The sequence below is a fragment of the Benincasa hispida genome, chromosome 11 (assembly GCF_009727055.1).
Source record: "Benincasa hispida cultivar B227 chromosome 11, ASM972705v1, whole genome shotgun sequence".
Taxonomy (NCBI): Eukaryota; Viridiplantae; Streptophyta; class Magnoliopsida; order Cucurbitales; family Cucurbitaceae; genus Benincasa; species Benincasa hispida.
Window position 1 is genome coordinate 10,578,099 of NC_052359.1, and position 14,501 is coordinate 10,592,599.

At 30.8% G+C, this 14,501-nt stretch overlaps 1 protein-coding gene across 1 annotated transcript; it reads right to left on the minus strand.

Moving 5' to 3' along the window:
- Nucleotides 1-239: 239 nt before the first annotated feature.
- LOC120090274 (caffeic acid 3-O-methyltransferase-like) lies at nucleotides 240-12,336 on the minus strand. Its single transcript, XM_039047841.1, has 4 exons — nucleotides 11,687-12,336; nucleotides 10,721-11,034; nucleotides 6,154-6,218; nucleotides 240-539 (listed from the first exon to the last, which is right to left on the minus strand). Exons 1-4 carry the CDS (start codon nucleotides 12,241-12,243, stop codon nucleotides 240-242), a joined length of 1,236 nt encoding a protein of 411 aa, XP_038903769.1. The 5' UTR covers nucleotides 12,244-12,336.
- Between the last annotated feature and the right edge of the window lie 2,165 nt (nucleotides 12,337-14,501).

Here is a 14,501-nt window from a genome sequence, read left to right on the forward strand (position 1 = left end):
CACTCGAAATGCCTGTCCATGTAAGAAGTTACTAATCAAATTAATGAACAAAGTATGTTTCCTATAATTTCCATGTGTGAAAACAAGCTATAGAAAAACATAAACACTCAAATTAACTTTAATTTTATATAATGTTTGGAGGTAGAAAGTTTAGGAATTAGAACGAAATTAAACATAGAAGTTGAAGTACAAAAGTATAAGTATATGTTTGAAACATATAAATCTTGGTATGATATAAATTAATTTTTAAGAAACTCTATAACCCAAAGATTAGATACAAAACACTGAAATATGATATGTTTAAACCCAGCTTTGATTGCGATAGCCTTAAATTCATCTCGAGTTCGTTCCTTTCCTCCTGGATTTTGAGTCATCATAAGCACATCACCTTGAGCAATGGACTTTGTTACATTCGTAGTTTCAGGTATTGTTGGAACCACCGAGTCCACTACGATTACCTTTCCATCATTTGGGATCGCAACGTAACAATTTTTTAACAACTTTATACAATGATCGTCGCTCCAATCATGAAGTATCCACTAGATTAACATGGTAAATTAATTGAGATTTTGAAATATTTTTCTAGATAATTAATAAATGTCAAAAGTTTAACATAACCTATAGTGTCAATCCGAGTATGACTTATTATGTAAGACACTAATTACCATTTCCAATGTTGATGATTTCAAATTGGCTAAACTTATCATCACTCAACTATATATATAGGTGTTATTCCAATTAAAAGCCTCGATCTGACTAAAAAATGATTGATTACCAATTAACTAAAAAATTTAAGATAATGGATTCATAATGATTTTAATTATATGAACATTTTAATACGAGTTATTCTTCCTAATTTGCTACCATATTAAATCACCAATCAACCAAGATTTAAGTTTAAGTTAATAAATTATTTAATAATAAACACTCTGGCACTCATTGCTCAACAAGTGGTATTCAATATAAATTAGGGAGGACACAACTTTACAAATTAACCAAAAAACTTTAGTTATGATAAATTTAGTTATATCAATACTCGAACAGTTATTACACTTGAACTAAAATTCTTTATATCAAAACCAAGATGATAGCTCTCAATCAATTTAAAATCTAAAGATTTTTATTGGCTAATACAATACTATTTTCAAAGTTTTATGGAGTTTTTTAAAAAAATAATTGCAATAGGAAGCATTTTTAGGGATAATAGTCAAGTGTATATAACAACATTTTAGAAAAATTGCAAACATAGCAAAGTCAACTATAGATTTCTATCACCGATACTCCTATCGGTGATATGGTCTATCGCTGATAGATTATCTAAATTTTATCATATTTATAATTTTTTTAACATTATGTTGTTTATGCTAATTATACTTTGGGTCTGATTGCTATATTTGCAACGATCCCTTAAAAAATCTAGGATTTAAATTGTAGACTTGGCTGTAACAATATTTTATCATTGAAGGAAGGTTTATGTATTTTACAATATTTGAGGCCTTAATTGAAAAATTTGTGAATTTAGAGAGGTGTGATTCATTAAATTAAATATTTGTGGGTGTGATCTGCAAAACAAAATAGGCTTTTATCTTATTTTCTAGGATATTTGTAATGCATAGTAGAGTAAAAGAAAAAATCTAAAAATATATTACATTTTTTAAATATTTGCAAATTTTTGCTTCTTTCCTTTATTTTTTTTACTTTCTTTCATTTCCTTCTTTTTCTTTTTTTTTCATTTTTTTAATTTTCTTTTCTTTCTTCGTTTTTTATTATTCCTTTTTTTTTTAATTTTCTTTCTCCAGCTCTTACTTATTCTTTTTTTTAATTTTTATTTTCTTCCATTTCTCCGATTTTTGCTTCTTCCCTTATCTTTTTTTTTATTATTTTATTTTCTTGTCTTTCTCCGATTTTTTGCTTCTTCTCTTTCTTTTTCTTTTTCTTTTTTAGTTTTTCTTACATTTTTCCAGTTTTTGCTTCCTTTTTTCTATTTAATTTTCTTTCTTTTTCTTCAGTTTTTGCTTCTTCTCTCTCTCTTATTTTTAAAATTTTTCTTTCCTTTATTTGAATTGTTTCTTCTTCCTCTTTTTTTCACAAGAATTATGAGGCTGAGTTCCATACGCATGACTTGAAAGTATTCAATTCATAAGTGACTTAACACCAACAAACTAATCATCAAGTTTGATTATTATAACAAATAATAAATATAAATAGAAAATGAAAGTCTATCAGTGATAACCACTAATATTTTCTATCATTGATAGCTTAATCTTTCGTAGTTAATAACCACTTGTAGAAATCTATCATTGATAGCCAACTTAGTGAATTTACTTAATAAAGTTGAATCTCGAACTAAAATGTAAGTGGAATGCCTAGAAGTTATCACTAATAAAATGTTTATCAGTGATAGAAGCTATCATCGAAAAGAAAAGAGACTTATAAATGTTTGGGAAGGACAAGAAAAGGGCAAAAAGGTGTTCAGTGGTTATGATTGATAAAAGCTACTACTAATAGTATGTTACCAATGATAGGAGCTAATACTAATAGCATGTTATCGATGATAGAAGTTATCCGATAATACGTTATCGGTGATAGAAGCTACCACTGATAACACGTTATCAGTGATAGAGAACTATCACTGATAGCATGATATCAGTGAGATCGTTGATAGTATCTTATTAGTGATGTTATCAGTGAAAGAAGCTATCACTGATAACCACAATATGAGTGATGTTAGTGATATCGGTAATAAAACATAAGTGATATCTATATATCGAGTTTCTTTCAAAAGTGATAACCAGTTATAGAAATCTATCATTAATAGCCTTAAATGTTAATATTTCAAGGTTGATTCTAATTGATGAAAGTCTATTAGTGATAATGACTGATAGCTGCTATCAGTGATAGCCATGATAAAAGATTATTAGTAACAACTACTATGGTAATCAAAGCTGTTGGTCTTTTTTCAAAGTTGATCACTATTTATAAATCTATCATTGATAGCCACTGATAGCCTTAAGCAGTAATATTTCAACGTTGATTCCAATTGATGAAAGTGAATCAATGATAACTAATAATAATTAATAGCAAATTAAAAGTTAATATTTCAAGATTGTATTAAATTTTCTAAAATTGAAAGCTATCGGTGATATCAACTATCATCGATAGCAATTGATAGAAGCTATCAACGATAGCAGCTGATAGAACCTATCAGTGGTCATCATTGATAGCTGCTATCAGTGATAACAGCTGATAGCATCACTGATAGCTGCTATCAGTGATAGCTTTTAATTTGAGAAAACCGGGAAGAAGCGAAAAAAATGGTAGCTAGGCATGGGTTTTTTAGTCTTTTACCATTTTTTGATCTATATATGCAATTATTTTATCCTTGTACTACATATTCTATTATTTTGGGCTTAAATTCTATTTATGCAACTAGCCCTATTTTCTAAAGATTATAAGAAGTCCATTAAGTATGTTTCCTCTCTTTCTACGACCCAACAAAAAAAAAAAAAAAAGAGTTGTTTTCATGTGTGGAAGATATTAAGCCACGTTGCAGACTTTTGAAAAAGAGATAAGTAAAAGAAAAACAAAATTCTTATGTCTTCCTTTAGCAAACAGTTAAAATATTCATCAACTTTTAGCGTTCTTATTTTCTCTCTAACCTTCTTGAAGTTTTTTGCATATTCGAGACTAAGGAAACAAGATCTAAAGCATGCAACACAAGAAATGGATAGAGAAGAAGATGATCAACACAATGGTTAAAGTGGTTTAGTCTATAGACCTACATCCACTATCAAAGGTATGAGTTTCTTCTTTATTCAAGAGTTTTAAGGTGTTTCCAGAGCTTTAGAAACTTCTTCTCTCTGTGAGAGCCTTCTATGCCACAAATCAATCTCACCCCTTTCAAGCTTCTATGCTGCAAGTGACTAAGCTAGTAATAAAATATTTCTCACAAAGTACAACCTATTAGACTTCATCCTAGTAAAGATAGGTCTTCCATCATTTTCAATTTCTAGGCTTCCATTCTTTCTAACAAACATACAACCTTGGTCATCAAGCATTCCCATAGAAATCAGATTCCTTCTAAGCTGTGGAATATGCCTTATTTCTTTGAGGAGTATGCCTCTATTGTCTTGGAGTTTAAGCACCACTAAGCCTATTCCAATCACCTTACAACCGCAATTGTCTCCCATGAATACTGATCCACCATCCCATGATTTATATAAGATAAACCATGCCTTTGATGATGTCATGTGATAGGTACAACCTGAGTCTAATACCCAGTCTTCTTTAGATTCATGGCCATTGCTCTTTTCTCAGTGGTCACAAGAATTTCTGTGAATTCAAGTTCATCCTCTCCAATAGAAACATCTCATCTCCCATGTTCCTTTGGACTTTTCAAATCCTTTCTGTATGGTTTCTTCTTTTTGTGAGGACAATTTTTTTTTAAGTATTCTTCTTTATGGAAAAAGAAACATTTCATAATAGATTTATCCCTCTGTGCACGATTTCCCTTCTGAAAGTTATATTTTTCCTTTCTTGAAAATGATTTTCCTTTTGTAAACACTGATTTAGCATCACCACTGTCTTTAGATTCTACTTTAAGCTCTAACTTCTTATTTCTTAAGATTGTGATTACATTATCAACATATATTGAGTCCCTTCCATATTTCAGTGTTTCCTTTAAATCTTTATAGCTCTTATGTAGAGAGTCTTTCAAGATTGCAGCCTCATTGTCTTCTCCCAGCTTGTCCTTGGTTTGAGCAAAGTCATTGGTGAATTTCTTGAACTCGTCAAGATTCGCATCTAAGGACTTTGAAGAACTCATTTTGAAGGAAAACAATTTCTCCCTCACATATAGCTTGTTAGGCATATCCTTCTTCATATAAAACTTCTTTAACTTCTCCCATACCTTATAAGCTATGTTCTCTTTGATGACCTACCTCAGCACACTATTTGAAATATTCAAAATTAGTGCTCCATAAGCCACTTGCTCCATATTGTGTCTTTCAGATTCAGTAAGAGTTTCAGGCAATGATTTAGGATCATGAAGAGCCCTTCAAGCTATTTCTCTTTATCCATAGCTGAAAATCCCCATTTCATGTGAATTTCTCCATCCCACACCGAGCTACTACCATTTCTGACTTTCTTGATGTTCTTAAAAGGTTTCTTGAGGAATCTTGGAGCTTTCTTTGATCTTTCTTGAAGAACTAGATATGATATCAGTCATAAAACAAAATGGGCCTTGTATTTTACTTCATGAAGATTAGAAGAAGCCCATTAAATAAGTTTCCTCTCACTTTGTAGCCCAAAAAACAAGAAAAGAGTTGTTTCAATGTGTGAAGGATATTAAGCCACATTGCAAACTTTTGGAAAAGAGATAAGTAAAAGAAAAACAAAATTCTTATGTCTTCCTTCAATAAACAGTTGAAGTATTCATCAGCTTTTAGGGTTCTTATTTTCTCTAATTTTCTCTCTAACCTTCTTTATGTTTTGTGTAGGTTCGAGACTAATGAAACAAGATTTGAAGCATGATATAGGCTCAAACATGATTTGAAGGTCCTAGCTACGCCGACCAAGTCATAATGAGATTAAAAAACCGATGCTTCCTTGGCCGTGTAGAACATGGATTAGAATTATGTCATTCCCCCCTCATAAAGAGGGTTCATACTGCCTCAACACAAGAAATGGATGAGAAAAAGAAGATCAACACAATGGTTAAAATGGTTCGGTCTAGTAGACCTACATCCACTATCAAAGGTATGAGTTTCTTTCTTTATTCAAGAGGTTTAAGATGTTTCGAGAGCTTTACAAATTTCTTACAAATGAACTCATTAATTGAGTTTCTTCTCTCTGAATATTTATAAGAGATTTTCAAAGTTAAAGAGTAAAGTTAAAATCTGTTGTTTAACAGTCTTTAACAAATTTTGTTTTTTGATGTGAGGTGAGCTGGAGAAAAGATATTTAGCTAAAGCTTTGAAGTTTAAAGGTAACTATTTAGCCCAACTTCTTTTACATGATCTTATATAATTTTAAGAATATTTATGAATGACACGATAGATAATAAATGTTATGGAATCAATAAAATATATATTTTAAAAACAATAAAGAAAAAAGATAAAATGATTGCAAGAAATAATACAAAGCAAAACTAACCTTCATGAAAACAACATCTCCATTTGGAACTTTTTGAAACATGTCTCCTCCCACATGTTCCACACCTGCCCCAAATCATAATCAAAATTTCTTGGTGAAGAAATTGACACAAAAGAAAGAGAGACAATCTCTTTTGAAGAAATAAACTTTTATTAAGATAACTTACAAAGATGGACACTTTATACTCTTTCACTCTCTCAATACACACTCATGTTTTACTCAAAGTTTCTCTCTAACTTTTTTGCTTTTCTTTTATCCTTTTTTTGCTTGCTTGGCTTACAAATGGAGCTACTCCTTCGATTTATAGGCATGGGATCCTTGGAGCCCAAGGAAAAGAATCTCTCTATATTATTCTTGGATTCTAAATATCTAGATATTTCTTGGTTTATTCTTATCTAAATGATTTTCTAGAATTCCTTAAACCTAAGGTTATTCTAGAATATTTCAAGATTTTTTTTCTTTGAGATATTTATTCATACTACAACATAGTTCTAGAAAAATATAATTTACATATTTATGTCATATGGTATATACTTCAAGAATCTTTTCTTAACTTTTGTAAACCCATCTACAATATATGGGTTTAACATCTTTAGGCTTTGGCACCATGTCCTACGTACGATTCTTTCTTAATGCTCAACTTCTTTTTCCATGGCTTTTCTCCATTGGATATTCGTTGGTGCTTCTTTGTATGTTGTTGGCTCCTCAAATGTTGCTAATGTCGCATTCACGTACTTGGAATTAGGTTTTCTTAGTTTTGTTGATCTCCATAATTATGGCTTTTAATTATGTACTCCACTTCACAGAGGACTTTGTGTCCTTGATTGCTCTTCTTCGTCTTCATTTTTTTTTCTTTCTTCTCTTTCTATTGGAGCTTTTTGTACTCGACTTATTTCTTCTTCTGGTCTTTCCTTGACAGACTTCTCATCTTTTGTGTCTTTTCTAATATAGGTGCCCACTATGATAATGCTTAATTAAATATCACATTCCTTGATGTATAGCATCATCCGCTAATAGGATCAATGCATCTCCACCCTTTTATTTGGTTGTCATATTCAACAAAGATGCATTTGTTTGCTTTCTTGTCAAACTTCTTTCTTAGATGATCTAATACAAACACATAACACACACAACCAAAGGCATGAAAGTGTCCAACTGTTGGCTTGATATTCAGCAACCTTTCATAAGGTGGCTTGAACCCAAGCTTTTGTTGAGTAAGTCTGTTAACCATCTAGGTTACCGTTCTCATGCATTCAGCCCAAAATCTTCTTGACATATTATTTACATGTAACATGTTGGGAATACTTCTGTAAGATATCTATATTTTTTCTTTCTGCCACTCCATTTATTGTGGATTGTTTGGACATGAAAATTGATGACGTATCTTATACTTTTGCAAGGAATGAGAGAATTCATTAGACATATATTCTCTCCCATTGTATGTATGTTAGCGTTGAATTCTCTTTCCTAACTCACCTTCAACTCGTTCTTTGGATTCTTTAAACTTTAAAATTGTTTCACACTTCTCTTTCATAAAGAAAACCCAAATATATTTGGAGAAGTCATCAATAAAGGTCACCATATAGCACATACCACTGATTGAAGATTGGTTGATATGATCAAATACGTCAGAATGCACCCCTCTAATGGTTGCTTTGCTCTAAATTTGGATTCCTTGAATGGCAGTTAATGTGCCTTTCCGTATTGGCAATCAGCACAGACCATGTCTTCTTTGATATCAAATTGAGGTAACCCCTTAAGCAAAGACTTGTTTATTATTCTCTTCAATTTGCTGTAGTTAACACGACCAAGTCTTGCATGCCATGAATCTGTTGTTTCATTCTTCGTGTCTTATTCACATAAGTGGTCTCTACTAATATGACGTAGATGGAGTCCATTCTTCGGCCTTCCATCAATGGCATACCACTGACTATGAGATTATGGTACACCTTGACATCGTCAGGTCCAAAACGGCGAAGTTGCCTACTGATGTCAATTGAGGACTGATGCCAAATTTTTCTTAGTTCCATGCATATAAAATATGTTCTCCAATTCCACTTGATTAGAATTGGAGCGAGGCATTATCATAGTTTTGCCAACATGGGTTATTGGCTGCTTCAAATTGTTTGTGGTTACAACAATTCGACTTCCTTAGTACTAAGATACATTTTGCAGCTTCCTCTTATCTATTGTCATGTGGTTAAAGCAACCTAAATTGACAATTCAATCATTTTCATAATTTACCTCTTCTGGTTAGTGGCTTATTTTTCTACTTTTATAACATTCACCATTTTTTCTATGCTCGTGATTTTGATTAATTTTACTAGCTCCCTCTACTTGAGAGAATTTTAGAGTTCTTCATCTCTTTTTTATCTTACTTTCTTTTGATATTTTGAATGACCTTTTCTTTAGCCACTAAAGAGCACTTCTTCCTTATTGCTCTTTAATGTGACTTTTGACATTTGCTTAGTTAATGCTTCTTGACTGGCAAACATATTTTCTAGGTCAATAAAAGAAAGTTGGACTGCCCAACCTTGAATAGCAACAAGAAAACTTCTATATTCAGGTTTAAGACCATGGATGAAAATTCTCCTCAGGCTTGATTCTGAAATAGTGGAAGTAGAATCTAATTCAGAGATTTCATAGCATAGAGTTTTGACATTGGTGAAGTATTGGTTGATAGTTATCTCCCTTTGAGAAATTGACAAGAGCTCGTTCTCCAGAAATTACAATCTTGCATAATTTTTCTTCGAAAAAAGTGAGATGAACATGTCCCATGCTTTCTTAGGCTTCTCTGCTATATCATTTTTCTTCGAAAAAATTGAGATTAACATTTCTTCATCAATTATAGTTTTAACTAACATGGCTTTACCTGCCTTGATATTCCACTTCTTCAAAGCAACAACATCCTCACATAGATTGACTTCAGTGCCTCCTACAACATCCCATAAAGTCTTGGTCTTGGAGATACGACTTCATGCATGTGGACCATGTTTTGTAGTTCTGAGTGTTGAGCTTCTTGAATCCTCCAACAACTTGAGGATCTCCCATCATCTTGTAGTGATGAATGCACTCCACAAGTAGTTGTATCCCAGACAACAAGCTTCACAGTCTCAGGCTGTTCTTGATCTTCAAAAGCTTTACCACAATAAGCTATGCTAGCTTGGCTCTGATACAACTTGTTGGAGAAATTGACATAAAAGGAAGAGAGACAATCTCTTTTGAAGAAATAAACTTTTATTAAGAACTTACAAAGATGGACACTTTTGGAGAGAATACTCTTTCACTATCTCAAGGCATACTGACTTTTTACTCAAAGTTTTTCTCTTTCTTGCTTTTCTTTCTTCCCCTCTTTGCTTGCTTGGCTTACAAATGGAGCTACATCTCCTATTTATATGCATGAGATCCTTGGAGCCCAAGCAAAGGATCTCTCTAGATTATTCTTGGATTCTCAAAATCTGGGTATTTCTTGGTTTATTCCTATCTAAAGGATTTCTCTAAAATTCCTTGAACTTAAGATTGTTCTAGAATATTTCTAGATTTTTTCTTTGAGATATTTATTCATACTACAACATAGTTCTAGAAAAATCTAATTTACATATTTATGTCATATGGTAGATACTTCAAGAACCTTCTAGACTAGTTAGTATTGCTATAGATTTTAACATTTCCCTCTTACATTCTTTCTTTTTTACAACATATATATCCTTCAAATTCAACATTCTTCAACCTTGTGATTTAGTATGCTAATTTCCTTTTTAATTCATATTATTATCTCTTAAAATGAGCAAAAACATGTTTTAATCAACAATCCTCTAGCTCTATCCTTAATTTCAATTTAGATATAATCCAATAAATTATTTATAATTAGACATAAAAGCTTTGAGGCATTTGGACCATGTTTACTTCTTTGTAAACGTAATCTATCAATGATAATGTGAAAAGTGGGCCTCAATTGATCATTATTATTGTTTACAATTACACATTAAAGTGAGTCCCACTATGGAAATTCATAATCAACAAATATAATCTTATTGCAGAGGGAAGGGTCATAAATCTAATTACATTTGATTATTATCTGAGAACCACACTATCTTTTTACCTAACTTTTTTATCACTGATCATTTTTATTATGTTTCTCTATAGAAGTAAACAAAACCAATAGATTTTTTTATTTTTTTATTATTATATTTTTTTTATTGTGGTTGTATTAGTGTATAGTAAACACAATCAAAAGGATCTTATTCCCTTTGCGAACGAGGCTACAATTGATACATGAGAAACCTCATAAAGATTATATCAATTTTTATTACAAATCAGTAAACGTGAATTTAATTCAACGTGATTAGATTAAAGAGATCATATTCCACGTCATGAACCACGCATACTATTCCTTTCCTCTTCACAACTAATTTTTCATATCTAATTTAATTGTGTTACTCGTGACTAATGACAAAAACATCGATCTGACTCAAACATCGATCAATCTAAGACTAGATCATGAAAAACTTTTAGAAGTATACGAAACAAATTTGAAATCGAAAATCTTGAAAAAACTAGATCGTACCAGGATAGGAAGGGGCATCGCGAATGACATGAGGTAAGTCAAAGTTGATGCCTTTGATAGAAGGATAAGTAGAAGTGATGATTTGAAGAGTGACCCCAAGGCCGCCACCAACATCAACTAGTTGCTCGATATTTGCAAAACCATTGTAGGTTTTGACAAGTTTCTTGATACACATAGTGGTGTGATTTAGCATTCCAGTGTTGAACACTTGGTTAAATCTTGGATCCAAGCCAGGGTATTCAAAGGCATGGACTCCCCCATGAGCTCTATTGAAAGGAACTCCTCCTTCAATGACAGCATGCTTTAGCTCACTCCTGTAATTTTTAAAAACTTCAATTTTTCTTCTAACATTATTTTTTTCTTCCAAATTTTTCTCCATTTAATTTTTTTATTCTTTAAAAATTTTCATTTCTCTACATTTTTCTGTTTATTTTCTAGTAAATATCTCTCTCACTTTTCTCAATCTAAAATTTTAGTGGTTTTATCAAACTTTTTTTTTTCAAAATTTCTCCTTTACACTTATTTAGAAACTATTTCTTTTTTTAAAATTAAGTGTTACATGCATCTTTCTTTTAAGTTGAATTCTAAATCAAATTCTAAAAAAATTTTAAAAAAAATTGTTAAAAACTACTCTTTTTCAAATTTTGGGTTCAAAACATTGAAAAAAAAAAAGTAGATAGTAAATAAAAAAATTTAGAGGTGTGAAACAGTATTTATAGACTTAATTTTTAAAAATGAAAAATAGAAAAGAATAGTTATTATTTTTTTCTCACTCTATTTTGTGTTATTTTACTCTCTGATTTCTCTAAAATGATTGTATTTATAAATTTTCTCCTTAATATAACATCTCTGACTCTTTATGTTTTCTCTTCAATTCCTACTATTTCTTTTTCTATAATTTTTCCCTTTTATATAAAAAGAGGAAAATAGTGTTGAAAATATATATAAAAAAAATATAGAACAAACCAGCTATGGAGAAAAACTTTATCTTGAATCAACGATAAAGTTGGACCCAATGAGACACCATCCTCGTTACGAACATAATACTTAGAAACCGGCGTAAGGCTATAAAGTCTTTGCGTTTTCCCATCTTCATCAAACCCCACAGAGAATCCCACCACCGAGTGGCTCGCCAGAAGCCACAACATCCGGTCAATCATCAACGCCGCATCTGGGTTTTTCGTGGTTATCTCAGCCGCTATGTCTGCCGGGGAGAGCTCGGCCCCGTCCCCAGCCTTTGCCAAGATCTCAAACACGCCGAGCTCGAACACTGCTTGGAGTGTCATCGGCAGAACGGATAAGGTAACAAGCTGCGCGGCATAAGCGTAATGTTGTTGTTCTAGGACGGCGTCGTTGTCGGAGGAAGTGATGGGTGTTTCCTCTGCCTTGGAAGCCATTTCTAGCCGGAGCTGTGTGATGAAGAGGGAAGTTACGAGGCTGTGGAAACTTTTTTGGTGGATGGAGTTGGGGAATGGGGTAGCGTTGGAAAAGGCAATAGAATTGTTTTGTTGGTTGTTTCGCATCCCAACAAAAATTTTTAGCTTATTATATGGGAAGGGCAAAACAGAAAAAGAAAAAGAACGGTGGCATTATTCTATTCTCAATTTGGTTCTTGATCATTTAAAAAGTTCTAATTACGTCATTTCATATATATTTACCATTAAATTATCGTTTTATTACCAAAATTAATTCAATGGTTATTCAAATTCATTTTCTCAAGTGGCATATTCCCGTGTTGTCTTAAAAAGTGCAATAATTCGCGGTTGTTTTGATTAGTAATGAGTTGATTTTTTGTTTTTAGTTTTTTAAAAATGAATACGTTTGACATCCAATCGAGTTTTTTTTTTTTTTAAATTTTAAAAACGTCTCTAAAATTGATAAGAAATTAAAAAAAAAAAAAACATGTACCCTCATGCTTCCATGATAAAAGGTTTTACCTCTAACCTTCCATGCTATTCCATTCCTCGAATGTCCATTATTTAAGCCCAATTTTCTAATCATTTGATTTTTAATTTTTTATTTTTGAAATTTAATTTGATATCAATTTTTTTCTTTGTATCTTCATTTTACCACTATTTTAAAAAATCATGCCAAATTAAGAAAAAAATAGCTTTTAAAAACTTGTTTTTATTTCTAGAATTTAACTAAAAATTCAACTATTGTACTTAAAGATCCAATCCTTATATGAAATGAGAAGGGAATAAGCTTAATTTTCAAAAATTAAAAATTAAAAGCAAGATGGTTACCAAATGGAATCTTATTTATTTATTTATTTTTACTTTGATTGGTTTACTACTTTATAGTGATATTTTTAGGGAAACTGGATAAAATCCATTCTTTGAAGAAAGCGTAATAGCTCACTAGTCTAGCTCCATGGCACCGAAAATGTATCGGGACTCAAGTGACTCACCGAAGTGACGAGAGAAATGGATAAAATTTCTTTTTACCCTTATTTTTATGTAAAGGATCTAGTGGGTTGGATAGCTTTTGCTATCTTTTTTTCCGTGTTAGCAAGATTCGGAAATTCATTTGGTTGTATGGCAAAATTTGAATATAATAAGATTTTTGACAAAATCTGTGTCACTCAAATGGGTGTTTTTCTAATAATTGTTAGAACATGAATATAATTGAATTAGAAATACAGTGTATATGACAAGCGTTCGTTATTAGATTATAATCTAATGAATTTTATATAAAAAAAAAAAATTGTGCTTTTTTCGTCCTATTTGAATTTCGAATTGACATTCTTTTATTGAATTAGATTTTTATGACCACTTTTTGAATTGATAACAAACGAATCAATCTCTGATTTTTTTCACTCAATTCAAATTGGAATTTATTGTAAATTTTCATATTTGATATTATTTTATTAGTTTTTTTATCAATTTATATTTGTATAACAATTTTTCCAATCAATTCAGAATGAACCAATCTCATATTTAATTTAAAATTTAATTTATAGTAAATTTTCAAATGTTGTTATCATGTATTATCTTATTATCTAGTTGATTTTTAAGAGATTTTCAAAAATAGAAAAATAAGGAAATCTATTAACACAATATAACAAAGTTTAATTTTTTTTTATAGAGGCTGATAGAAATATATCAATGTCTGTCAGTGTTAGAAACTGATAGAAGTCTATCCTTGATACTATGTGATAGACGCTGATAGAAGCCTATTGGTATCTATTAATTTATTATTATTATTATTTCTGTATATAATTTGACATTTTTTCTATCTGTGAAAATTTTCCTTAAATTCTTCATACATTTTTACATTTGTATTATTTCTGCTTACATGTTTTATACTTTTTAAAATGCAATATAATAATCTAACAATATGTCATTGTTATATAAACCATATTTAAGTATTTATTAATAATTTTAATAATATTTTACTTTCCAAATATTTATTTTGGTCTATCCATTGTTTATTCGGTTTTTTTCACCCCAATATTTGTTTCAATCTTCTTATAAGATTATTTTTTTTCACTATTTTTATGATCTTTTCACAAACATAATATAATCATCTTTTGTGTTAGAAATATTGCATCGGTTGTTACATATTTAAACTAATCTCTTGCCCTTATTTGGAAATTTTAACCTTTTTCGCAGATAATTCTGCACTATTTACATATACAATGCAATTACATTTTGTATTACCAATGTTGTATAGACTATTTTCATATTTAAACCAATCCCTGATTGGAATTTTTAACATTTTTGGCACGTGAACTTTTTTTTCCATATTTCTCTTTCTTGGTTCCTCAAGATGCCCACAT